Source organism: Rattus norvegicus, chromosome 3, assembly GCF_021556685.1.
Source record: "Rattus norvegicus strain SHRSP/BbbUtx chromosome 3, alternate assembly SHRSP_T2T, whole genome shotgun sequence".
Lineage (NCBI taxonomy): Eukaryota > Metazoa > Chordata > Mammalia > Rodentia > Muridae > Rattus > Rattus norvegicus.
In genome coordinates this window covers 77,501,070-77,528,254 of record NC_141536.1, presented here as the reverse complement: position 1 = coordinate 77,528,254, position 27,185 = coordinate 77,501,070, and the positions used below count along the sequence as shown (strand labels likewise).

General features: G+C 38.9%; 1 protein-coding gene, 1 non-coding gene and 1 pseudogene across 51 annotated transcripts in view; 1 reads left to right on the top strand and 2 right to left on the bottom strand.

Moving 5' to 3' along the window:
* Phf21a (PHD finger protein 21A) overlaps positions 1-27,185 on the bottom strand; it is a 177,771-nt gene that overhangs the window by 124,468 nt on the left and 26,118 nt on the right. For 17 of the 50 annotated variants that reach the window (XR_015683168.1, XR_015683170.1, XM_087653250.1 and 14 more), the window contains 5 exon segments: positions 24,027-24,067; positions 22,556-22,667; positions 16,721-16,864; positions 10,474-10,506; positions 8,196-8,261 (listed from right to left, as the gene is read on the bottom strand). Coding sequence is in view for 47 of the 50 variants with exons in the window: in XM_087653250.1 (XP_087509376.1) it covers positions 8,196-8,261; positions 10,474-10,506; positions 16,721-16,774 (153 nt within the window). In the remaining 3 variants the exon portion in view is untranslated. 50 annotated transcript variants of the gene reach the window in all.
* LOC120102016 (small nucleolar RNA SNORA21) lies at positions 2,811-2,943 on the top strand. Its single transcript, XR_015685118.1, has one exon. It is a non-coding gene; the product is annotated as a small nucleolar RNA SNORA21 (small nucleolar RNA).
* LOC134486024 (large ribosomal subunit protein eL34-like) lies at positions 5,410-7,031 on the bottom strand (annotated as a pseudogene).

The following is a 27,185-nucleotide window of genomic DNA, read 5'->3' as shown; positions in this document are numbered from 1 at the left end:
CAATTAATACAGTGATTTGGTTCAAATTATGTTATTATAAGCAGAGGATTGATTTTTTTAGAGTCAGGGTCTCACTATAGTAGCCTGGCTGACCTAGAGCTCACTATGTTGACCATGCTGGCCTTGAGCTCAGAGAACCACCTGCCAAGTGCTGGGATTAAAGGGGTGCAACACCACAACGGACTTGTTCCCTGCAAAGGAAAACAAAGTTACAGCAGACAGCCTTCCAAAGACTTTGGAAATCTATTTTACTTAATCAACTGAAAATGGTCCCATATGTGGCAACTATTTGTTAAACCCAGAAAAGTACCTAATCTACTGTGTTCAAACAGTCTGTATAAAGTGACAGAGTAACAAACACAGAGGATCAGAGTCAAAAGAGGATTTTGTCTTTCCTAAAAGAGTGGATAAAAAGAAGGGTGAAAGGAAAGAAAATTAAGACTAAAGGGCAGATATCTGGGGTTCTGTGAATGGCGCATGACACATTCTATGAAACATCTGAACTCAGGTTAAGCACGGGTGCATGTTAACGATCTGCACGGGGCATAGAGCACTCTGTTCCCCCAGAGCACCTTATTTGGAAATATATACTAAAAAGAAGTTTTGTTTTGTTATTACTATGTCTTGTTTATTAATACTTCTGGTTAGCACTCGATGAATTTCAAGTCTATCATTCTCATACAAGAATATACCATCACACCGTAGTCATATCCAACCTGCCCCCATTTCCTTACCTCCTTCCTCTCCTCCTAATGTTGGTCACTTTACATATGAAAGAGAACATGAGCTATTTTATCTCTTTTCCCACCTGTTTTCAGTCCAGGCTAGCCTAGAAATCACTATACAGTCCAGGCCTGCCTGGAATTTGAGGTAATCTTCAATCTCCTGGTCTGCATTACAGACAGGAAGCACATAACTAGCTTGTTATTTATGTTTAATTTGATAAAAGTTTTCTTATAGCCTTTGACCAAACATAGTTATGGATCATTTTCAACTGCTTTAAATTTTTCATCCATATCTTTTATCATATAACTTTGCAAGGCCTGGTCACATGGCTTGATTTGACTCATAGGATAGTAAGTCTAATGCCAAAAAAGTCTCAGTATGAATTTAGTAATTTGGCTTTATACTTTGGTAACAAACCATGAAGGAAGCTTAGAATAAACACATTAAGGTAATTATAAGCATACCTACAATCAGGAGGCTAAGCCCAGCCAACCCAAAGATGAAAGCAGATCTATCTGACCAAAGCCATCCTGGATCAAGAAAACTCTAAGTGACCTGCAGATCTAGTGTGAAAATTAGTATATTATTATAAGCCACTCAGTAAAACTAGTTTGTAATATAGAACTGCTATGGTAAGAGCTGTTCACTAACTACATCCAAGTCCACATCTAGGAATTTATCTCAGGCAATCAGAGTAACAATCGATTTAATAAGAAAAGTACTAATTGTAAAAATACTCAAAATAGAAAAGAAAAAGGTAGAACAACTATCGTCAATGGGGAAACTGTCTTAAATTGTGAACAGTCAAATACTTGAAGGTGTGGAAAATCATGTTTTAAAAGAACACTTAAAGACAGTAGTGCTGACACACACCTTTGATTGAAGCCCTCAGGAGGCAAAGGCAGGTGAATCTGACCTCAAGGCCTATCTGGTTAACATAGTCAATTGCCTACCAGACAATGTAGTAAGACCCTGTTTCCAAAAGAAACAAACAAAGGAACCCTCAAAAAAATCAAGAAAATATTCATAATACATTGAATCAAAAGATCAAGATACATTGCTCTTTAAAACTGAAAAAAAAACTGGAAACAGAAAAAATCAGTCAGATAAAATCTGTTAAAAAAATACAAAATATTTTCCTGTAGTGCACACTACTCTCTCTAAATATTATAAAAGGGCCAATGAGATACCTCAGAGGATAAAGGCACCTGCAGCCAAGTTTGAAGTGGAAACTTGAGGGTTCTTGGGAGTCGGTTTGTTTGGAAGGTGTTTTTGCTGAGGGAAACTTGTGAAGGAGTATTTTCCTGAAGTGGACACAGGTGAAAGACTAAGGCAGTCTAGTGAAAGAACGTTTAGGTGAGGCAGACACAGAAGAGAAGCACATGAAAGGACACACGATGAAGGATTCTTGCTAATGACACACATGTATTGGTCTGCCTTACATTGCATAGTTGAGCTCCATTTGCTGGAACTCCATAGAGAGAAATGCACCGAAAAACTTGTGGTGATTTGCTGGTTTCTTGCCACTTCCACAGACGAAGCTGATATGCAGTGATGTCAGCTGAGACAGACACACATGCTGAGGCAAGACCCACAGAGGCCATGTGATGTTTGCAGGGAGTATAAAAAGGACAGTGATGGAGCCTGAGCTTGGCTTGCTTACAGAGCTAAAGGTACAACACTTGTTGGTCTCATGTCTTTGCTGATCTTCGCTTCACTGAGAGAGGCACAGCTGAGAACTTCTCCTGGCATCCCTTAGTCTCTCCTGCTGACTCAGGTCGAGGCTGAGGCCTGGCGGTCTCTGCTAGGTCGTGCCACCGCTGCTGATTCGTGTTTGCTATCCCAACTCTACCAAACTGGACTGCTGGTGCATCCATGAAGCGTGTGTGAGTGGACCCAGCTACCGCTGACCTGTGAACTGAACTGCCAATTTCCAGATAACACAGACACGAGTTGCTCCAAAGAACCTTTCTGAACAAGTCTACCTTCCCCTGTATCCTTTCTTTCCCACTACCTCTGCTGGACGGTGGGCTTTAAAGGAGGTTAAAGCATTTAGGAACCATCATTAAAAATAGGTTTTGAGTCCCCTTTTAAAAGCACTCAGTGGGCTTTTGCTGATGACTCACCGGTCCGTCAGGAAGGGGCTGAGTGAAAACACCACTTTTGAGTGAAGTGGCAACATGATGTTGTTTACCTTCAATCGGTGTTGTGACACAATAAGAGAAAAAAATAGATTTCGAAAAAAATTAAAGTTACACAAGTCAAACCTGAGTTTGATGCCTGGAATTCACAAACTAGTAAAAACCACTCCTGCAAGGTATCTTAACCTCTTCATACACACAGTGGCATGGGTTACCTCTCTCCAAATAAATCAAAATGATACATAAGGGAAGTATTATACTAGGGATAAGGAAGGAAATGAAACAAATTCCCTGTCTTCATTTTTTTATTTAGTCTTCTCTCACACAGTACATCCCAACCGTAGCTTCTTACATCCCTGGTCCTCTACTTCTCCCTCTACCCCAGAGCTACCCAAACCCATCCTCCCCCCCCGGAAAAAAGCAGGCCTCCCAGGGATATCAATAAGACACGGCACAACAAATTACAATAAGACCAGGCTCATTCCCTCATATTAAGGCTGGGCAAGGCCATGCAGTAGGAGAAAGAGTCCCAGGAGCAGGCAAGAGTCAGAAACACTCCTACACTCCTTTATCAGGAAATCTGTGTTCTTGAAACCATTTAGTAAGACATTTTAAAAATAGCAGTTATAAGTAGATATGTAATCACAAACTGTGATATGCTACAGTGGGTAAAACTGTATTTAGCTTTAGTATACAGTGCCTAAATTTATCTGGCCACGGCCTCCAGAAATAAACTACACTTCCCAGTCTTCCCTGCAACTAGTGAGGCCATGTGACTGTTCAAATCAAGGAGATTTAACTGGAAGTGGTACATAAAGCTTCCAGTAAACATCCTTAAAAATAAAGGGCTCCCTCTCTGTTGACTTCCCCTTCTCACCAGATGGAGCTGCTATTTTGGACTCTCATGTGAAGCTTCATGCTGAGACTGGCAGAGCAACAGAACAGGAGGTCCTGGGTCACTGACACTGTACAAACACTCTTTCCAGCCTAGTCTACTGCAGAGCTCTCGGAAGACAGTGAAGTACAAGTATGCCTGTTTAAGCCACCTTTATGTGGGGGTTTCAGCCACTTGCAGACAAACCTAACTGTAAATAACATTAACTATAAAAAAAATAAAAGGCTTCAATGAGGTTATGAGGGAGAAAGGGCTTTAGGGTTCACTACTCAGTGGAAGTAACAACTCTTAGCAGTGAGATAAAACCAGAGAGTCAGGCTGGCAAACCGAGGCAGGGCATACCAACCTGAACGAATACCAACTATGCCTAAATCCTCGTAGGGACAAGAACACTTTGGAATGTTAAGACTGCCTGATGGGCTAGGGGTACTGTTATAATTGTCACTTTCTTACCATGTACAAAGCCTAGGGTTCCATCCAGAAAACCCATCCCCAGAACTGCCAAGAGAGAAAAAAGAAAGAGAAGAGAAGAGAAGAGAAGAGAAGGGAAGGGAAGGGAAGGGAAGGGAAGGGAAGGGAAGGGAAGGGAAGGGAAGGGAAGGGAAGGGAAGGGAAGGGAAGGGAAGGTAGGGGAGGGGGGAAAGGGGAGAGGAGGGGAGGGGAGGGGAGGAAAGGAGAGGAGAAGTGTTGTTTCTAAGAAATTTGAATTAAAACAGAACACTAAAGCAACTGAGCATTTTGGCTCCAGAATCCGAATCTCTGTGTTCCGCCACGGACCACCTATTTCTGTCAGATATAAATGGAGGGGAGCACAGAATAAGAATGAGTCCTGTTGAGGAAATGAATAGCTGCTTCCACACGCTACTCCACTATGGTTCAAGACAGTTGAAATCTCTGATTAGAGGGATCATCTATCATGATGAAAATGTCACAAGGTTTTCAAATGCTAACTATCCCATGTACAGACCAGAGATCATTTTTTAAATAACATTTCTTGTTTATTCATTATTTTAAAAATGAGGCATATGTACTATGGTGATTTCAAAAAATAATACACACAGGAGAATAAGGGGGAAAATACTTGTATGTAAAATACCACCTCCCAACATTTTCTACTGATTCTGTTTTCACACATATTTGCATGCCCACATAGGCATATACACAGAACAAACACAAAGAGGGGCTATAATGCAGATAAAGTCATAAATGCCTCTTTGTAGAGGCCATTCTATGTCATTAAACCATGATTTAATTGACTACATAGAAAACAGTTTATTTAGCCAACTGAGTCTAAGAATGTTTAGTTAAAATTGAATCCTTGTAGGTGAAGCTGCCTTCTAAATCCACCCTAGAATTTCTGTTCACAGATCTCAAGTTACAGTTTGAAAGCAGTAAAAACTTCTAAATATGCATTCAAGGAAATTCACTGAGTTTTACTATGGAGGATGCTCACCAAAGACCATCTTTTCCCAAAGTGCTAACTATCAAAGACTGAAGTTGTATTAATGAATAAAAGCAAATGTCTACTATAGGAATTGGTGACTATCTGCAATGTTGTATTTCTTTAATAAAGCAGAATAAGAAAATGTTTATATTTTATTTGTGCAATCACCTTTACAAATAGATATATACAAATGTATACAAAAACGGAAGCAAATATGACAAAGGGTAAGGCTATAACACTGCTCAGAGGTTTGTTATTATTTGTATTATTGCCTTTTAAGCTGCATATTTATTTCACTTTCTGACTCTGTACCTGTGCCTTCGATACTTTCACAACGATTTTCTGCTCCTCAATAAGGAAAGCCCGGACACACACACAGCACACAGGGAACCACCATAGGCCCTGCTGACCTGCTTCTTTGTCTTAGACAATCTCATAAGGACTTTGGGTCTCACAGCACAAACCCCTCAAAGTCTATCTGGACACACACCATAAGCAGATATAGGAGCTTTCCCAACCTTCTTGGTGTAAAGGTAAACAATCCTATTGCCAGGGGTTCAAGACAGCCTGGTGTTGTCAGAGGCTGTATTGTAGGAAAGTCTTACGACAGACAGTATGTTCAACACTAGACCGTTCTGAGTGTTTCTAAGCACTGTCCCTGGAAGAGGAAAAGGAAAGGGCTCTTCAGAGGTTTTTGTACTTAATTTTTTCTCATAACAACAATGTAATATTAAGTTAAACTATTAGTCATGTAAATAAGATAATTCAGAGTTTAGTCCCTAAAGTGAAAGGAAAAGTTTTGGCCAAAGTCTAAGTAGTCTTCTGACAAGGAAAAACAAACAGGTAGCATTAGAAATTCATTATAAAATAAATTTTAGATTATAGTTTGATGAACAGCAGCAAGGGTTCTGGTTGGAATGCTGTCAGTGAGGGCCAGCATTCACATTTCACAGCTGTTCCTTTCTAAACACTGCCCTGTCCCATTCTATCAAGGCGGTGCATTTATACCCATTCTATCAAGGCGGTGCATTTATAGTTAAGCGAATACAAAAGCAGCAAGACTGCATTTCAGCTTATGGTCTTGTTGAAGCTACAGAGAGAGCTACCTATATATAAGTTCAGTGTCAGGGTTTTCTCAGCTGATGAATAGGCAGTTGCAACTCTCTAAGCGAGGTCAGTTAAGGACTAACAAGTTACAGAATAAGCCAAACTACGGTGGTTTGAATAAAAATGGCCCCCACAGGCTCATATATTTAAATGCTTAGTTACCAGCTAATTGAATTCTTTAAAAGGATTAGAAGGATAAGAAGGTGTGGTCTTACAGGAAGAAGTGTGTCATGGGGTGGGAGCCAGCTTTGAAATTTCAAAAGCCCATGCTAGCTTTAGTCTCTCTTCCTCTCCCCACTCCCTCCTTTCTTTTCTCCCTCCTTCTCTTTCTCCATCTTTGTATACATGTGTGTATGTCTCCCTCCTTCCCCTCCCCTTCTCTCCCTCTCTGTCGTAAATCAGATGTAACTTTTTGCTACTACTCTAGCACCATGTTCCCTGACATGATGATAATGAACTAAGTCTCTGGTACTATAAGCAAGCCCCCAATTAAATGCTTTCCTTGGTCATGATGTCTCTTCATAGCAATAGAATGGTGACTAAGATATGAACCTATCACAAAGTCAGTTAGCACAAACAGGTGTAAATTTATCTGTGATTGCCCATTTCTCTGAAATGTAGCCCTGAATTCCCCACCCCCCACGCCCATCCTACTAATCATTTTCAACTTCTCTGCCAGCTACATCAAACTCAGCAAAAGTGACTCACTCACTGGCATCTTGTCAGAGAAACCCTGTAACTATAAGAAGGCTCAAAACTTACAGAGCTCCTAAGCCAGACCCTGTCACCAACACGCTTCCGTCTAGAGGACGCAGTCATACACTAACCAGTCCTGTTCATACTTCCCTTCCAAGTTCTCTGCCTCTGCACCCTATCGCCTTCCAGTCTTACTCTGGCTCCTCCTAACCTAAAATACCTCCTGTCTGTGCAGACAAGATTGGAAAGCATTAAAGAGAGAAGAATCAAACAACAGCAGTTCACTCAGCTTAGATTATCTCATCTGCACTTCTCAACAATTTATTTCTCCCTTCAGTGAAATGAAAAACACAATCAGAAATCTGCAGGAAAAAAATGTTTGTTGCTATTGTTGAGACAACAATATAAAACTCAAAGTTACCCATTTTATCAACTCTTGAGTAAGGGTTCAGTAGCACAGAACTGTCAACTAATTCACAGGTATCTGCTCCTTACTCTAAGACAGAAACTGCACTGTACACAGGAGGGGGAGAGTTAGGGAAGAAGACACTGGGAAGAGTCCTCAGATTACCACAGACAGGAACCTACAGCACCATCAACTGTCACACTCCACCTGGTGGCAGGAACTGCCTCAGTTGGTAAAGTGGAAGCAGTACTTTCCTTATACAAATACAAGATGCTCTTCTCTTGCTCTACATAGAGTAAGTCTAGGAATTCCCAAAGAGTTTTCAAACACCAGGTCAGCATCTGATAAAGAGTAGCATAAAGTCTGACAACACTCAGAACAGGAGACCTACATAGAGAGCTTCCTGTAAGTTAACCGTCAAACCTTCACTACAGGTAAGAAGTCACTGCCACTGCAGGGCTCCATACCACACACTCCCACTAACTTTCTCTGTCCCTTCCCCTATGGGTAAGCCACAGTTTAACTAACACAGTTACAGCAGCCTGCCACATTGCTTTTAGGTATCTGCCAGTAGCATATCCTCATGGGATACTCTAGAGACTGATTTCAACCAAAAATAAAAATAGATAAACAGCTCCAGCAAAATTAAACTGAGTCTGGCTGCCCACACTTATTTTCACACATGAAAAAATAAAAAAACAAACCAGCATCCCTCTTAGAAGCCTCAAGCACACGTATCTTTAGAACATGATGTTAAAAATATGTCCCGCCTTCCCCTACCTGTTTCTCACTCAAAGCTGTGATTTTGGCTTGGAGTTCATGAAGCTGTTTCTTTAAGTCAGCATTCTGATTGGAAAGAAAAAATATCTGTGAGAAAGATATTCATTTGTTAACATAATAGTATTGGAAAGATGGTGCGTACTGCATTACAAGTGATGAAGCAACCTTTAGCTATCAAATTCTGCATGCATTAAATTATAAGCATAACATCAACCCCGTAAAACAAAACAGGGGCAGTTTCCTCATAACTGTGTTGAATTACAGGAGGTTTTATACTTTCTCATCTTGCACTCTAATAGTACCTCCCTCCAAAAACATTGTTATTCTTTATAGAAATCATCAGTTGACAGAAATCTAAAGCTCCACTAATCAGACAAAAATAGGAAAATGGAGGTTAAAGTATGCACACCCTGCTGCTTAGCGGCATTATCAACAAGGATGAGGGGCTTTTCTCTACTTGTTCGTTCTCTCTCTCTCTCATTTAGAAAAGTACACTTGTTATTTCAGCCTAGATTTGGGAAGCTGTCAGCACTGTGACTGCCTTAACAGCACGTCATTCAAACCAACATGCTGAAATTCTAGGAATCGAAACAAGTACTATTTTAGATGAATATTTTAGATGAAATACACTGAGCACGTTTGCCTTTTCTGGGGGTGGGGGTGGGGTGGGGTATTAAAGTTTTCAAATGTTTAACATAGCAGAAAAGCTGAATGTAACCCCTGTGAGGAACTTATTCCCTTGTTTCATACACAGTCCCTTCATTTCTCTGCCTGGCCTGTCAGGGCCGGACCTCATATTCTCTCCTGTACTCAGCTTACCTCATTTGAGATTTTTCAGGTGTATTTGACATTAGGCTTCTCTGGGGTCACTTAAACTGTTCTCCAGTAAGTTCCTGGCCCTTAGACTTTCCAGGTGAAGAAGTTGCTGTTCTATGATCATGAACTAACAGAACTGCTGGCCCTGAGAACACCAGTTCCTGAGAATGTAGATCACTGCATTAAATATCAAGGACCTAGCAATCTGCTGCCACTTGGTCCCCTAAATTCAATTTAAATTATGAATACACTACAAAGAAAATAAAAATTAAAACAGGGATGTTTCTCATGGAAAGCAAACTGTCAAATAGGAATAAGTGTGAGCCACAATCACCACTTCTCAGAGTCAATGAACTGTATTAAAGTACAACAATCAGACCACCAAGTCCTTAATTTCTCAAGATGAATATTATTTCCCACTTCAAAAAAAAATCAATCTGCCTCAGTACTACTCTTCAGGAATTTATTGTACTTTACAGAGAGGAGTGTATTCCACTGTTTAATGTGTGCCAAGAAGACACTACTAAAAAATAAATATGAATCACTAGAGGGCAAGGTAACTTAAGGGGAAGATTTCTCTATAAAGGAATAAAATGTCTAAGTCAAAACTCCTATAAAAGTAAATTTAACAGTTTATAGATTATTATAGAAGATATGTCTGAAACTCTCCTTAAGGGTTCTTTTAAAGAGTAAAACTTTCGAAGCCAGATATGACGGCACACTGGTATAACCTCAGCACAGAGAGTTAGAGGGAGAAGGGCTAGAAAACCAATGCCATTCCTAGCTACTTACGAAATTCGGAGCTATTCTAGAACATGAGACCTTGCTCCAGCACAAAAAAAAACCAAAGTAAATTACAAATTTCAAAGATTTTTAAAAAATTATTATAAAAGTTTTACTGTGGATGTTGTAAATCCAATACTTAGGTGTCCTACATATAAACTGCACACAACTAAAAATGATCTGGGGACATTTCAGTAAGTTTGAGACTTTAAAAGCCTGGTAATTTCTGATGATGTGAAATAAATCTATACCAGGTATGGAGGTGAATGCCTATATTCTCCGCGTTTGGGAGGACGAGCTGGGAGGAGAGTTTGAAGTCAGCCTAGAGTCTCAAAAGTAGTTTTCTAAAGAAAGATATTCAAGCTATATAAAGCCTGTTAAACCTCATTTGTTTGTTTGTTTGTTTGCTTGTTTGTTTGGGTTTTACAGATGCTCACAGAAGTTAACAAAAAAGCAAAACAACAGTAGCAAGGCTGAACTGCAGTGATATTACTCTATAACTGGACTTTCTTTAAAGCCATAAAACATGAATATCAACTTACGCATTGTTTGGGATGAAAGTACATTTTTAATTTAACCAATATCTGCATTTTATTGTTTATTGTCAACAATAGTTTACTGTCAGTTTCAATTGTTTTTACATTTAAAAATTAAGTTCATAATAACAGAATTTTTTTACCTGCGGATCCTGCTTCATTTGAGCAACCAGTTTCTGGTAATAAAGACAGAAAAAGAACTGTCAGTCTCATATATTAATTCCTATGGCTACCTAGGTTTGTATATACCCAACACACACACACACACACACACACACACACACACACACACACACACACACACACACACTCAATATCCCCCCAAAAATAAGTGGAAAATTTTAGTGGCACCTATAAAAGGCTAATGATGCATTCTTTGTAGAAGAAGAAAGAAAGAATTACCTCTTTATATTTGAAATGAAAAAGTATCTGCTTTGTCAATGTGGAGGACAGTGACTTGTGCAATTTAAATAAGCAGGATGTAGGCAGGCAGATCTTTGTGTGTTTGAGACCAGCAGGATCTACATAATGAGTTCTAGGACAGTCAGAGCTACATATACAGTGAGACCCTGTCTCAAAACACCAGACAAGGTCTGGAAAGAAGCTGTACCCGTACAAAACAGCAAAGTACAGGTTTTGCAGGCCTAGTGGTTTGGATTTTATGGTAGAAGGAGAGTCTTATTCAGTAACTTTGTTTATCAGCTCATCTTATGAACTCTGCAGGCATCAGAGGCACATACACAGTACAGACATACATGCAGACAAAACACTCATGCACATCAAATGAATAAATAAATGTTATCTGACCTAATGCAACTGTAACAACAACAAAATCCTAAGAGTAACAAGAGGAATTTGAAAGATAAAATATGGGAAGGCTAAGGGTACCTAGGACTAGCTTTTCTCCAAGTGATTTTATATAATAATAGAAACAGTTGTCACATTCTTTGGGTGACGTGGCACTTTTTAAATGTTGTTATAAAATAACACCTAAAATATACAACAGACTCATCTACTTTATTAAATAGAAGCCAAGTGCTTATAATTGGAGGTGTGGTAATATGGATTAATATACAGTGGACTACAAACTATATGGGTTGCTAAAGGCCCCACACCACTGTTGTAAGAGTCCTCATTTTTAGTTTAGTTGTTTTATTACATTTTTATTTATTTGTATGTTTATGTACACATGTGGTATGGTGCATATGTGGAAGTCAGAAGACCACTTTCAGATGTTGGTTCTCTTTTCATCATGTGGGTCCGGGAATTAAAATCAGGTCTTTGGGCTTGGTAGCAGGGCCTCTATCCACTTAGCCATCTTGCCAACTCTTTAATTCTTAGTTGTCAAGCAGTTAGCTAACAGACCCTGCTGTCATTGTGACTCTCTTTAAAAGCAATGAACCCCAACCTAACTTTGCTACCTCAGATTTGCTGAGCTACACACACTGGACTAATTTTAAGATAAGTGAACAGGTTGTAATAGACCAAGAAATGATTAGTGAACAATATGACATTTATTCTAACTGGACAAACATCTTTCTTCCTGGTACTAAAATACATTCTGAATAGCTGAGGCTGTCAAATGCATAAAGTGTGCATGCTGAAATTATGTTTCATGGCTGAGAAGACCAGCCCTTCAGTAGTTTCATGTAGATTTGTACAGTAAAGCATCATGTATATCCTTACACATCTAGCCACACTTACTTTAAAAGCTGATTTGGGCTGGCAAGATAGCCGAGTGGGTAAAGACTATTTCCAACAACTCATAACCTTAGCTCTGTCCCTGGAAAACAACTTGTAGAAGCAGAGAGCTAACTCCACAGAGCTGTCCTCTGATTGCTACAAGTGTGCTGTGACAAACAAGTTCTCACACATATAAAATGAATAAATGTAGTAGTATTCAAAAAAAAAACAATAGTTTGGAAGTCCTTTTTGTTTTGGTCACCACAGAACTGTCTACAAAGTTGTTTTGGGGGTTGAAAGAGACTTTCTTCCATGTTGCTGGATTTCTTTCAATTGCTATTTATTTAATTAATGTATATAAGTCTTTTGCCTACATGTATGTATGTGCTTGGTATTATGCTTCATGTTTGCACACGTGCATGCCTGCTACTCTCAGATGGTTATGAGCCACCAATGGGGATGCTCACACCATGTGGAAATCAAACCTGTGTCCTTTGCAAAAGCAGTAAGTGTTCTTAATCTCTGAGAGATAATGCAGTTCATGACTCTAGAATCTAAAAACTGACTGGTAAGATCCACGTCTGCAGGAAATAAATAAATGTTTTCTATGTATAAGCAGTTAAACTATATTTCATACAAACAAGACAAGATGAGGAGCTCACTAGACCATCCATTTCCCAAGTGACTTTAAACTAGAATTGAGTTATAAAAGTTACTTTCCACAGAATGACTGCTGCCATTTTTCATAATCTATATTCTGTCAAAGATAAGAAAACAACAGCCATGTCACCAAAGCCAGACCACCACCTGCTTCCTAAACAGTCTTAGGAGACTGAGCCACGCCCACTTGTGTCTACACTGACTGTGGCTGCTCTGCCTGCTCAGTAACTCAGCAGAGCAGCAGCACAGATTATAAATGACCTGCAGCCTCATGAATTTTACTATCTGGCCCTTTGCAGAAAAAGTTTGTTAACTTCTGTTTGCTTTATACTAGTCTCATTCGATATAAAGTTAATACTCTAAAGCTCTCTCTCTCTCTCTGTCTCTGTCTGTCTCTGTCTCTGTCTCTGTCTCTCTCTGTCTCTGTCTCTGTCTCTCTCTCTCTCTCTCTCTGTCACTCACATACGCACACACACAAGCACGCACACAGAAATCAACCAAACAGAAGTGCCCCCCTCTAGGACATGGCCATTATAACGTCAATATTGACTGGCCATGACTGATACACATACTGGTGCATCTGCCCACACATGCAGAAACATAAAGAACCAAACACCAAACAGCAGCACTAGACAACTCCTTAACACAAGTTTTACCTTAAAAGCTTGAATTTTACCTAATTTAACTCCCTAACTAGAAATGCATCAAAAGATAGCTTTTGCTTAAACATTTAGTTCAAAGTCCATTCTTGCCTTGGTTTCTGTCCAGTACCCAACACCCATGCTTTCTGGTCTTCCTGAATGTATCACTGTTTAAGAATACCATACGTCATTACCCCAAAGCCAATCAGAACAACACCAGTTTTTAGAATAAAGATTATCATTTGGATTTACTGCTACTTTTTTTTTTCCCAATAGGAAAATAAGGGCCAAAGGAGATGGCTCAGTCAATAAAGTACTGCCTAAGTCCTAAGTCTGGGTCCCTGACACTCGTGAAGAGGCTGGGTGTGTTGTGACACACTAACTATACAGGGGAGTCATAGGATAGGAGAATCCTGGGATCTCAGTGCTCAGCCACCCTAGATATTAGTGAGCATGAGGTTCTGTGAGAGACTCTGTCTCAAAAAATAAGTTATATAGTAACAGAGAGAGGTATCCAGGGTCTATTCTTGCCCTGTGTAGGGGCCTGTGAAGCTTAGGACTCACTTAAAGGTGAAGAAAAACAACTCCACAAAGTTGTCTTCTGTCCTCCACACATGCACATGGCATGTATGCCCACAAGCGCACGCACGCACACGCGCACGCGCACGCACACACACGCACACACACACCACACTAATAATTTAAAATGTATTCATGTAAATTGCACAAATAAAGTACAATAATTAAAGATGAATCTATAATTTGGGGGCTGAAGAGATGGCTCAGCAGGTAGGTTATTTGCAGCTCTTGCAGAGGACCCAGGTTTGATTCCTACCGCCCACACTGGGTGGCTTACAACTGCCTATAACCCAGTTTCATGGATCAAACACTGTCTTAAGATATAGCAGAGCACACAGTGCATGTAACATATATTCAGGTACACACCATGTATATATAAAATAAAAAATATTTAATTATTTAATTTAAAAGGTTATAACTTTATATTTAAATTGCTAAATATATAAACAGACTGACAGCTAATTAATATTCAGAATGTTTAAAATAGCTAGAATACATATCCCTTGAATCAACAAGTATAATTTATTACTTTATTTTTTTATTTACAGTGTGTGAGTATATGTGTGTGTGAGAGAGAAACAGAGAGAGAGACAGAGAGAGAGACAGAGACAAAGAGAACACATGTGGTGGTCAGGAACAATTTTCAGGTTTCAGTTCTGCTTTTATCTGTAGATCCTGGAATTCAAACCCATACTGTAAATCTTGGCAGTAAGCACCTTTACCCTCTAAACCACCTTGCTAACTCTAAATATAAATTTTAATTGGGCTTTAAAACATCATAGTGAAAACTAAATTTTTAATAATCATTTTATTTATCTTCCAAATTATGAAATAATATTTTTAAAGCTCAATTATAGACAATTTGTTCGATAAATATTTATTTGGGACATGTATCTTATGAGTAATTAAAAGAATATAAACTGCACTCCAAATTTTCTTAAGACTCGAAAAAAACATAGAAATCACATATGCAACCATAAAATTAACTTTGATTCACACAGATTTCAAATTAATACTGGGGACACCAGCTTTAAACAATTATGAATTTAAGTTGTGTTACTTGTCACTGTCTTGAGCTGGGTTCAAGATTCCTCTATGTCAAAATATTTCCATCCAGGGAATGGTGAGATGGCTCAGTAGTTAAAAAACCTGGCTGCTCTCTCAGAGGACCCAAGTTCAATTCCCAGCTCCCATATATAACCCTCTGTACTCCAGGTCCAGGGAATCTAATATCCCTCTCTGTCCTCCACAGACACCAGGCACACGTGTGTGTGGTGCATATGCATGCCATACACACAAACTGCTAGTGAGCACAGTATCCACACAGTCCAAAGCAGCAGCAGGGACTTTCAAACAAAGAGGTCCATGTGGAAAACACCACACACACACACACACACACACACACACACACACACACACACACAGACACACACACACACACACACATACACACAGTCACACAGCACAACTTTGAAGTTTTCCTGTTGGTCGTAATCGACACTAATTCTAAGGCAATAGGCAAACCAAACAATTATCAGAAGCCCAAATGTGTATGTGTGTGTCTTCAGAAATCAATGCTGCATTAGCTCATACAAGAAAAAACAAGAGAAACTACTTACCTAAAAACACTTTTAAAACGTAATGTATATGTGGTGGCTCAAAGTTATAAAACCCAGAACTCAGAAAGTTCAGATAGGAAGACTAACAATCATTTTAGGTGAGACCCTAAAGTAAAGAATATTCTAACTGGAAATGCATCTCAGTGGTAGAGCACTCACTGACATGTATGAAGCTCTGGGTTCAAATCAAAATATCAGCTATCAGTTCCTTCATCCGTCCATTCCATCCCATATTACATGACCATGTTACATGGCCAAAAGTAGTCAACTAATCAGTTATTACTTTTGAATATCAAGGATTATATACATGTATGCTTATTTATGTGCTTTAAAGCTAATGCCCAGCTGATGGCAAGAAAATGAAGCAAACAGTGATGGTCTGTTTATGCAATAAATATTAGTGATTTAGTTATTTATGGGTAGTTTTCTGTCTTGATTATAGTTATGTTTATTTTTATGTATTTCCATATTAACATATACAAACTAAATTATATTAAGTGTTTTATTCTGTTATTACACTTTAGAAACAATTGTATAAAATGATTATAAAATGTATTTATACATTTTATAATTGTACACTTCAAGGTTTGTTTACTTTTTATCTGAGGGAAAATTTAAGGACTAGAACTTTTTAAATACTGATGATGGCAGCAAGATTTCTTTACCAAAGGTTGAAATCATCAAAAAATAAATAAAAGAGAGAGCAAGGAGGCACAGGGATGAGTCAGGGATGACACGGGTGTTGGCATGTGTTGTAAGTCCGCACTTCATTCTTACCACAGTCAAGTGAGGAAAGGCAGCACTGGGGACAGAGGCATGAGGACCAACACATGCTCAAATTAATGGAGTTTTCGTGGGGAGTTTGGGGCCAACCTGAGGCCCTGTCAGAAGAGAAAAGTAAATAAAAAACGGAACATGCAAAGAAGGTTATCTTGTGTACAGAAGGCCTTCAAACTGGCCAGAAATATAGCAAGAAAGAATTCTTTCTTTCAAATACCTTTAGGATATGAAAAAAATATCTCCAGTCCTCTTTTTCTGGAAAAGATGTCAGGACTTTTATTAAAGTTCTTAAAGGCAGTATACGAGTGCAGCTGTGGAACAGTGACTTTGGGTAAGCCTTAGACTGATCACATAACTTGACCAAAACGCAAAGCTGGGCCTGCTTCATTAGTAATGCAGGAGCATTGGTAGTCAACCACACAACATACCTGGTGAACCTGAATTTCCACTTTAAGAGCCTCCTGTAGAGTCTGCAACTCCATCCTCTGCCTTCTCCACGCTCTCTTATGTCTGCTAATTCTACAATGTCTTCAGCCTCCGTTTAAAATTACCAGCTCCTCTTGTTGCTGCAGCTGGAGAAATCATACAATGTTTGGGATCATTGGGAATGAAGAAAATTTTTGTCAAAATAATTAAATTAGAAATATTATATTTTGTAACACATAGAAAAAGTATCCCTAAAGGACTTTTTAAAAACAATTAAGTACCAAAACTTTCTGGGTTTTCTTTTGGGCATTCCTCTATAGAACACTTCAAATAACTAAGAAAAGAAATACAACAGCAAAAGAGATAGTCAAGGAAACACACGAACACCCATTGTGTGCCTGGCCGGCACTGAGGACAGGGAGCTGAAGGACCACTTCCATCCAGATGAGAATTAGGAGGGGAGATTGACATCATCTGGAACACGCAGACACAAAACATGTCAAGCATTTTCAACTCAGAATGAACATGGGAATTCCCAGTCTCCCACTATGGGAGAGGGGTTTGCATTTTAATTTGATCGCACTGATACACACCATATGTATAACTGTATGTGGAGATGTCAGAAGTCTGAATTTATGACTGTAAATGGGACACCGTCTCACCTTCCTGTCCTACACCAGCACTACTGCAGCTTAATAAAATGGCTAATTTTTCTTTAAATTTTTTTCTTAAATGTGACCATGATTTGGGGTTATTTATTAAAGCAAAGGCATTTTTGACTGAATAAATTTAAACTTTATTTTAAAAATCTATTTTCCTCCTTATACCTATAAAGCTGTAGTTAGCACTACCTTTTGACACTGAGGAAGGAAAACTAGTACCCAACTACAAGACTCACAACCACCAGGCATTTCAGCAACCTCTCCTCCCGCACAGACAGTCCTCACCGGCCTGAGGGTCTCAAAGCCTTTTGTACGACTAAGCTCACTGAGCTTGATGAAATCATTAGCTATAAAATATATTCTTAGGATTTCTAGTTTTCATTATATTTACTTAATCTCTCTGAGCTTAGAACATCAATGGCAATCCCTACTCTAGGGTTTATATACTATGTTATACAAAATCAGAATATTCTAACCTAAAAAAGACTGAATTCTCAAAGTGCAAAATTCTTTCAAAGTTACATCTCTAGAAGCTGGCAAAGATTTACTGGTAATCATAAAAATTCATACAGGCAGGATATTTAGGGGAAATAATTTTTAAAAGGAGACATATCATGAATCTTAGCCACTTACTATCCTAGAAACTGTTTGGAGTTATAATGAATTCCACAGTCATCAGTCACTCACGCAGGGCAAGACTTCCATGGTCATGTGCATTTGCAACTGCTAATCTGAAAACTATAACAGCCACTTCAATTTTAAGGGCAAAAGTAATCTCCCTTCTCAAACTCTTAATTTATGCATGACAGTTCTGTTCTACAGGGTCTCACTGTGTGGTCCAAACTTGCCTTGAATGTCCTACAGAGCCCAGCCTGGTCTTTTTTTTTTTTTTTTTTTTTTTTGGTTCTTTTTTTCAGAGCTGGGGACCGAACCCAGGGCCTTGCGCTTCCTAGGTAAGCGCTCTACCACTGAGCTAAATCCCCAGCCCCCCCAGCCTGGTCTTGAATTCACAATCCAAGTGCTAGGATTATGAATGTAATCTATCATACCCAGTTTATATTATAGTTTTAAAAACCACGTAGTCTTAATTTTTGCAAAGTTCTATCAGAAAATGTGTCTAAAAAGATTTCCTAAAATTCTTTGTATGTGAAGGATAATCCTGCTGCCAGAGCATCTTCACAAACAGAAAGGTCTATTTTATTGCACTGTGGTGACACATCTCAGCAGAACTCAGCTGAACTCTAACTCTGGAAACAAGCAGGTCACAGACATGGAGAACTTACAATACCCGTCATAGCAGGTTAACACCGTTCATACAGTCAGAGCTTTCACATGTTAATTAACAAAAATGTAAAGAAAACCAATTCTCACAAGACATAAGAATGATCAACAAAAAGTATGAATTCAGTCAAAGTAATTGACACACATGAATGAGAACTCCTTTAGGAAACAGTATTATCATGAAGATACTAGTAACCATCTTACTGACAGACTGACCAATGACTCTGAAGCACCCACCTGTACTTATGATAGAAACACACATTTGAGAAGATAGGGTTTGCCTGTAATGCTCAGGATAATAATAAACTCTAAGCTGCCTAGGGGGTCTGATGGCACTTCATCATCTGCTAAAAGCCCCTGGTAGGTGAAAGAACTAAGCAACTAAACTCTTCTTTTGGGGAGTATTAGTATTTTCAAACTTCGCCTTTCAACTGAGAAAAAAATAAATGAGAATTAAAAAACATCAGGAACATGAAAGAAAAAAACCTACAAAACAAAACAAATAACCTCATAGAAAATGTAGTGTAGTAACACAGTCCTGTGATCCCAGCATGCAATGGGGGTAGGGGTGGGGGCCTGAGGCCAAGGCCAGCCTCTAAGTGATATGATGACTGAGAGTCCAGCCTATGCAACAGGATATCCTGTCTCACAGAAAGAGAGAAAAGGGGGAGGGGGAGGGAGGGAAGGAGGGTAGTGAGGAAGAGCTAAAGAGTAAAAACAAGGCTTTAAGCTGGAGACTGATGTCAGAGTGTGCCTCGTATCATAAGCCTGCCGGTCAAGCTAGCGAGGAGCTTGACAGCTTTTACTTCCTGCACCAAGTTGTTGTCCTCTTATTAGAGATACACAAAGGCATGTAAATGCCAATCACATATTTAGTTTCATATAAGACAGAAGGGTTAAAAATGATCGTGATGGGTAATAGAGAAACTTATGAGGACTGGAAGATGATTTTGAAATTATTCATCAGAAAAGTCTCTTTCTGGACAATTGTTTTAGGAGATTAATCTATACATATAAGTTAAAATGCATAAGATATAACTTTCAAACACAAGCCACACAAATTGGAGCCTTTAAAATGCCTGGGGATCTTACTGTATTTAGAGACAGTCTGCAACTTCACAAGACAGCATTACTTTAAAAATATTTTTAAATAATATTTGTTTACTGGGAGGGGCACACATGACATGGAATGTGTGTGGAGTTCAGAAGACAATATGAAGATATTGTTTCTTTTCACCATGTGGGTTCTGGGGAGCAAACAGGTCCTCAGGCATGATGGCAAGGACCTTTACCTTCTGAGCCATCTCATCAGCCTCCAAAGTATGAGAGATAATTTATTACATTTGTCTAATTCTAATAAGGGGTGTGTGTGTGTGTGTGTGTGTGTGTGTGTGTGTGTGTGTGTGTGTGTGTAAAACAAACCAGTTACTGAAAGGTGACTATTAAGAAATTCACGAGACAGTAACAAACACTTTCTAACATCTCTGCATACCTCCATCACTGACGGCATCCTGCCTAGCACATGCCAACCTTCTGCCTTTAATGCTGTACACACTAAAGCACCAGGTAACCTAATAGCCTTCCAAGCTACAACGCAAAACAAAGCAGAAAACAGCCAGATAGCAGAGTACATGCTATCCTAACATTTGGGAGGTGAAGGCACAAGGATCAGGAGTTTAAGGTGATCTTTAGCTTCTCAGTAAGTTCAAGGCCAAAGCAGACAGTAAGAGGCAGTCTCAAAACACACACACACACACACACACACACACACACACACACACACACACACACACACACACTAAAAACCCAACAAAACAATCAGATCTCAACCAAAAAAGGGCATGTAGATGGTAAAGAAAGACCATTTACTGCCTCTCCCAGAACAAAACAAAACAAAGCCATTCATTCATTATCCCCAGGGGTCATGTCACCTGCAGCAGGACTGTTATGAGGGTTGAATCAAGCGAAGGTCTCAGAAAAGGTCTTTTTTGTAAACAATCAAGTTTTAAGATATTGACTACTTCTTTAAGCTTTAACCTTGAATAAGACATGTTAAATTCTCAGGCTGGAGACTTGGCTCAGTGGTTGAGTCAGGACCCAAGTTTGATTCCCAGCACGCACATGGAGACTCATCCTTCCTCCCACAGCAGGCATGCATTTGGTGCACAGACGTACATGTACATATATACAAAGCACTCAGACACCCAAACTAATAAAAAAATAATAATTTAAAAATAAAAAATAAAATTAAAAAACTTCTCAAATTCTCTAATGGGGCTATTATTGCTCAGAACAGTCTTGCATGAAGCCGCACAACTAGTGGGTAGGGAAGCTCTAACCCCCTTTTACTGCTAAGGAATACTTTGCTACAGAATTGACAAGACTTCTTTTCCTAGCCAAATCAACAGGTCAATCAAGAGTTACTTCAATAAGTTCATGACATGGTGTACTCCCAAACTGTCCCTAAAAAGATTTCTGTGTTCTCTACACTATGCATTTCCTACATAAACCAGTATCTCTGTGTCTGATCATATTCACAGACATTTTTGGAGAAGTTTATTACTTTAAATAGGAAAAAGCAGATACACATCTATATATCCCTTTTATCTTGCCCTGCTCTCAAAATTGAAATACTAGGCTTGGATTTTTTACTATATACTTAATATGCAGTGAGATAAAATAATATCTTTGATGATTAGCCAACAGTGCTAAAAATTACCATGAATGCTAAAAATAAAAGGGCCTTTAATAGCATTTGCTGAAAGTTTTAAGTATTATTAACATGAATCAAAAAATGATATTAAGAAACCTAATTTTTCCTTATTCTGCAAATTTTCAATATATTCTGACTTATTTTCAGAGCACTGTTTTTTGGTGACACTCCTCAAGTCAACAGAAAATGTCCCTCATAAAACTTTTCAAGCCTGACTTTAGAGGCTGCCTATTCTAGGACTCCAACCAGGCTGCTTGCTCAAGGCCAAGTATGAAGTTATTGACAAAACCACCATAGCTAGCTGAGTTCCAAACTATGAAATAGTTACTGTTGTTTACTATTAATAAATGTTTCTTTTTTAAATATGTACTGCAAATGACCATTTTAAAGATTTATTTATTTATTTGATGTTAGTACACTGTGGCTGTCTTCAGACATACCAGAAGAGGGCATCAGATCCCACTACAGATGGTTGTGAGATACAACGGGCACAACGGGTTGCTGGGAATTGAACTCAGAACCTCTAGAAGAGCAGTCAGTTTTCTTAACCAATGAGTCATCTCTCCAGCCCCATAAATGATGTTTCTTATCTGTTAAATTATCTCTGTCTGTCTGGGTTTATTGCAAAGAGAATGGGTCATTTATTTTTCTAAAGGCTGTGTATAGAGCTCACAGCATTAGGTCAAGGTAGGGATTCCCACAACATTCTCCTCAGAGGCTGCACCTCCTCCCCACCATCAGACTCATCTCAAGAGACACGGGCTGCTTGCACACTCCCAGTCTTCTATGTCCTCCCTTTCTGCTGGGAAACAAAGCATACCAATTAAAACGCCAACCTCACTGCAACAAGGGGAACACTGAAGTAAAATTTAGAGTTTATAGAAATTTGAAATGAAGGTTGGAGCATGGTGCACAAAAGCATAGTGATGAAGTGTCTTAGACTTTAGAACTGGATGCCACATGTACTGAAAGGTCACTGAATGATTTGGGGATGAAAGGCTGTTAGACGAGCCTGGCCAAAAGCGTATAATAAATATAGACCACAGAAAGAGTGACATAGGAACATGTCCCAGCATAACCAATCAATATCATACTTAGAAGCAAAGTCAAGGGAGATAAGAGTTCAGATCAATATAAAGAAGGACTAAGGATTAGAGCTGTACAAAAAAGGAATGGGTTACCTTATGAGGTAGTGGGCTCCCTGTCATTAGAAGTATTCAAGAATGCTGCATATCATATCCCCATCTTGGAGATTCACAATGCACATTAGCATATTAAAGGTTCTGAGAAGTCCTGCAGTAAAGAAACCTGTTTAACTTTGTTTAATGCAGCATTTCCCAAATTATTTGACCACAGAACCCGTTTCCCACCCCAGTCCCAATCTGTTTCTGTGGAATCAGAATTTCCTAAAACATATTACAGAAATCAACATCCTACATTTTTTAAAACATAGTATTCAATGTGCACCTGAATAAGTAACAACCAGTCAGAGATGTAGGCATAGAAATCGCCATGCAGGACAATTCCATGATTCTACAAGACCATAAGGTCGTGATTATTACTTTACAAGGTTCCATGAGAGAAAGGCAATAGAATTAAATGGTAGCAAAATCTAAGGTTCTTTGGTTCAAGAGTCTCCCTTTTATGTTCAGAACCTAATCTCAAAAAAACTCAAGAGAGATACTAGAAGGACCACAAAACCAAAAATCTGCTGGGCATGGTGGTGGTGCATGCCTTTAATCGCAGCACTCAGCAGGCAGATCTCTGTGTATCCAAGTCTAGCCTAGAGTCTATGCAGCAAGCTCTAAGCCAGCTAAGGCTACATAGAGTGAGACTCTTTCTCTAAAAAACAAAACTCAAATCAAAAATTTGTTCTATTTATTCTACCCACTAATTTTATTACTATTTGAGTGATAGGACTTTTTAAGCAGCCTTACACTGGAAGAAAATCACACAATTGTAGCTTGAATATTTTTATAGCACATGCAATCGAAATAAAGTTATTATCTGCCAGGTGCTTAGTGTGCCAGATCACCAGTACGATCTAGGATCCTGAATGAAGACATCCAAACTCTGAGTAAGTACGGTAAGTTGTAAGCTGTTTAACAGTTTCTGAAAGTAGTTATCAAGAAAAATGTTTGCTTCTTTCTTCTCTTAAAAATTATACAAAACAACACACACTAAAAACATAATCTCAGACTTGAAGCCAAGCAATGTCAAGCATAATACAAACATCAGGAGGCTCCAACTTCAAGGTGAAGGTTGTACAGCTGCCGTGACCTGGCCAGTCTAGACACAGGGAGGTCAAACACAAGAGCACAGGAATGCAGAGTACAAGGGAAAGCTGACCAGAACTTGTCTTTCCTGACTTTGAATTCTCAGGCATAACTACTCAATTATTGGCAACAGGGCCTTCAAGTGTTAGTGGGTTATCAAATTCAGAAGCATGCAAGTTTAGTGTAGTTATCAGAAATACAAATGCATTTCAGATACAGCTCTATGAAGCTAAAAATTCACTTTTGGTGCAAACTACAAAGCCACATTTTGAAGAATGAAGGTTTTTTGGGGGGGGAATAAAAAAAATCATTTACAAAATCACTTAATATTTGATTGAGTCCAGCTAAATCATGCACACTATGTAAAAATACTTACCAATTCTGGAGAAGCTGGCTCTCCTTCTGCTTTCTAGTCCCCTACAACAGAAGGAAAAAACCCAGTTAAACTACAAACAGATTCATGATGTCCTCAAAAGCTAAAGAATCAAAGATTTCTGACTATAAAAGAGGGAAAAAAAACTAAACACATCTCAATCTGCAAATTTTAAAACCCAACAACAAACAAGGAAGAAATGAGTAGTTTTTAAAGCAAAGAAGGAACTCAAGAGCAATTAAACCTCTGCTCTAACACAGTTTTTCAAGACCAGGAAAAATGAGTACAGAGGACCTTGAACAACAAGGAGGACATTGCCAGGGGCACAGGCATCGTGAGTCTAAAATCAGAGCATAAACTTTGGTTCCTCAAACCATAACTACTATCACCAAGTTGTCAACAGGAAGCCTCACTGAGGAAACTGCAGTTATCAACTGATAACGTGAGAAGTGAGTGGGTCATCCACCTGCATGGAGCCCAGCACACTGTCTTGTTTGCCACAGATGCTTACACACTCCAACTCAGGACCAGACCTGGAAAGTAGCAAGCGGGACTACAAGTTATTCCAACTGGGCAGTGTTGGCAGGCAGCTTTGTACAGTTGTGAGCTGACACTTAGGTTTGTTTGCACTGTTCTCAGCTGCAAATGCAACGTGTGCACTTGTGTGTATCAGTGATAGGAAACCCACATGTACTTTATTCACTCAAATGCCATCTCTTTACAATAAAGCATAGGAAGCAAGGCCTGTTCCACTTTTTGTAATAAATCTTGAAGTAGATTTGCCTCATGCAAGGCTTTAATTCACATATTATATAATGTATAAATAATAACTATATTATATAAGTATAAATAAATAATATAAGAATTTAAATAAAATTTTCATCTATCTTCTTAAATTAAAATGGAGCCCAACACTTTGAGCACTAGCCTATGTAAACTCCACACAACCAACATTTAGAGTACATCTAAAATGTCTGCTGCCTTACACTACTCCAATAGTGTATTTGTTTCTGTGGGGTTATCTCATAGGTCCTGTTTGTCAGATGAGAAATGTTTGTTAACCATGTATAGTCATTATGCATAAAAGAAAGTTAAACAGCTCCTGATTCATGCAGTCTACATTTATTTCCAAAAGAAATTAATTTGGCTATCCTCCTCCTCGCCATTGTCCTTTTCCTTCTTCCTCTACTTTCTTCTTGTTTGTTTTGGTCTGTTTTAGACAAAGTCTCTCTACATATTCCTAGCTGTCCTGAAACTCACTTTGTAAACCTGGCTGGCTGGCTTTGAACTCACAGAGATCTGCCTGCCTCTGCCTCCTGACTGCTGGGATTAAAGGTGTGCACCAGTTCCTTCTTCTCTGAAGAAGTTCTCAGGAGTCCGTCTAAATGGCTATTTTAATCATCAGGATTAGAAAGGATTCCCAACCACAAGAAAAATCATGCAGTAAATCTGTGAAATAATACAGTTACTTAAAACTAGACTCAATGTGTCCTCATGCTTCAAATGACTCCCTGTGCCAAGGAGGAGAAGCCTGGATGCAGCTGACCCCACTAACTTGGTCTCTTCAGGCTGTTCTTCACGCATACCCCACATACAGAATAGAGTCTTAACAGCCAATTCCAAAGGAGCGCTGAGGCTCTCAGAGGAGCGCTGGGTGACTGTTAGTGAAGTCTCAGAAATTGCCCTCAAATGTGACAGAATTTTCCCTCAATTTTGTTTCTCTTTCTTGTTTGTCGTGTTCTTTAACAAGCTTTTAAATACTTTTATCCTCTAAATCTTACATAGCCTTTGCATCTTCCAACAACTAAAAGCTATTTTGGTATCCACTCTTTTTTTATATACATAAAATTTCTTCAACTTTCTGACTTTTAATGATAAAGTTAGCTTTTATTATTATTGCCTCTAACACCTAAAATCCTTTCAAATAAAATATAATTAGACCCACAGAAAAGAAGATTATTATTTCAGTTACTATAGTGAAAAGTCCACAGTTCCATTCAAAGGATGCCTAAAATGGTACCAGGCACATGGTGAGCACTCGGGAAATGGTCAGGTCCATGGACTGACTGAAGAGCAGCTAGTTGCTGAGTCTCCTCCTCCCAGTTCCCCAGCCCTCTCATTAGATAACTTTTTTTAAAAGAATTATTTATTTCATATATGTGAGTACACTGTAGTTGTCTTCAGACACACCAGAACAGGGCATAGAGCCTATTACAGATGGTTGTGAGCCACCATGTGGTGGCTGGGAATTGAACTCAGGACCTCATGGAGAGCAGTCAGTGCCCTTAACCACTGAGCCATCTTTCCAGCCCATTAGATAACTTCTTATACATCAATCTCCCACTGTTCACCAGTTACATGGATGATAGTCTAAAACTGTTTTTATCAATGCTGTTCACCAGAGATACAATAATATCATTTTAAAATATAATGAAAAAGACTAATAAATTGAACTAAACTAAAATTAAGAACTTGTGTTCAACTGAAAAAACAAAATGAATACCACACAATGCATGAATGCCAGGAAGATAGTTCAGTGGGTCATGGTGCTTATAGCCAAGTCTGATAACCTATCTTTGATCCCCCGGACTCATTCACACTGTGGACGATTTCTGCAAATCACACTCTGGCATGTATGTCCACAGACACAAATAAATGTAATTTAAAAATAAGCTCCAGAATTGGAGATAATTGTGATCAACAAATATATACACCCAGGGTATATAAAATTCATTGACACTAGACCATGATCAGGACAGGATTGGATTTAACTTCTATTTAATACAGCATTGAGGAAAGTCTAGTGAAAAGTCTTCTGAGACGCCAACGGAAAGACAGTACAATGTATGCATGTATATCTGTTGCCCAGGTATGTTCTCCAAAATTCAGGAGCAGAGTCAATCCTAAGCTAAGGAAGATAAAATCATGAAGCAATAATATCATGACAGTGATTATAAAATTGCTCACAGAAATCACACAGGAAAGCAAAGCTAAGGGTGCAGAAGGAGAGAGGAATCTGCAGGCGGGATACTTCTCCACCAGCCATTGCTCTGAAGCAGGGTGGACTCCTTTGCTCTTCTAAGAAATGAGCAATATCAAACATGGAGAAATACTTTGAGCAAAGTTTTAAGGAAAACTCATATGTAAGCTACTTAGGGGAAG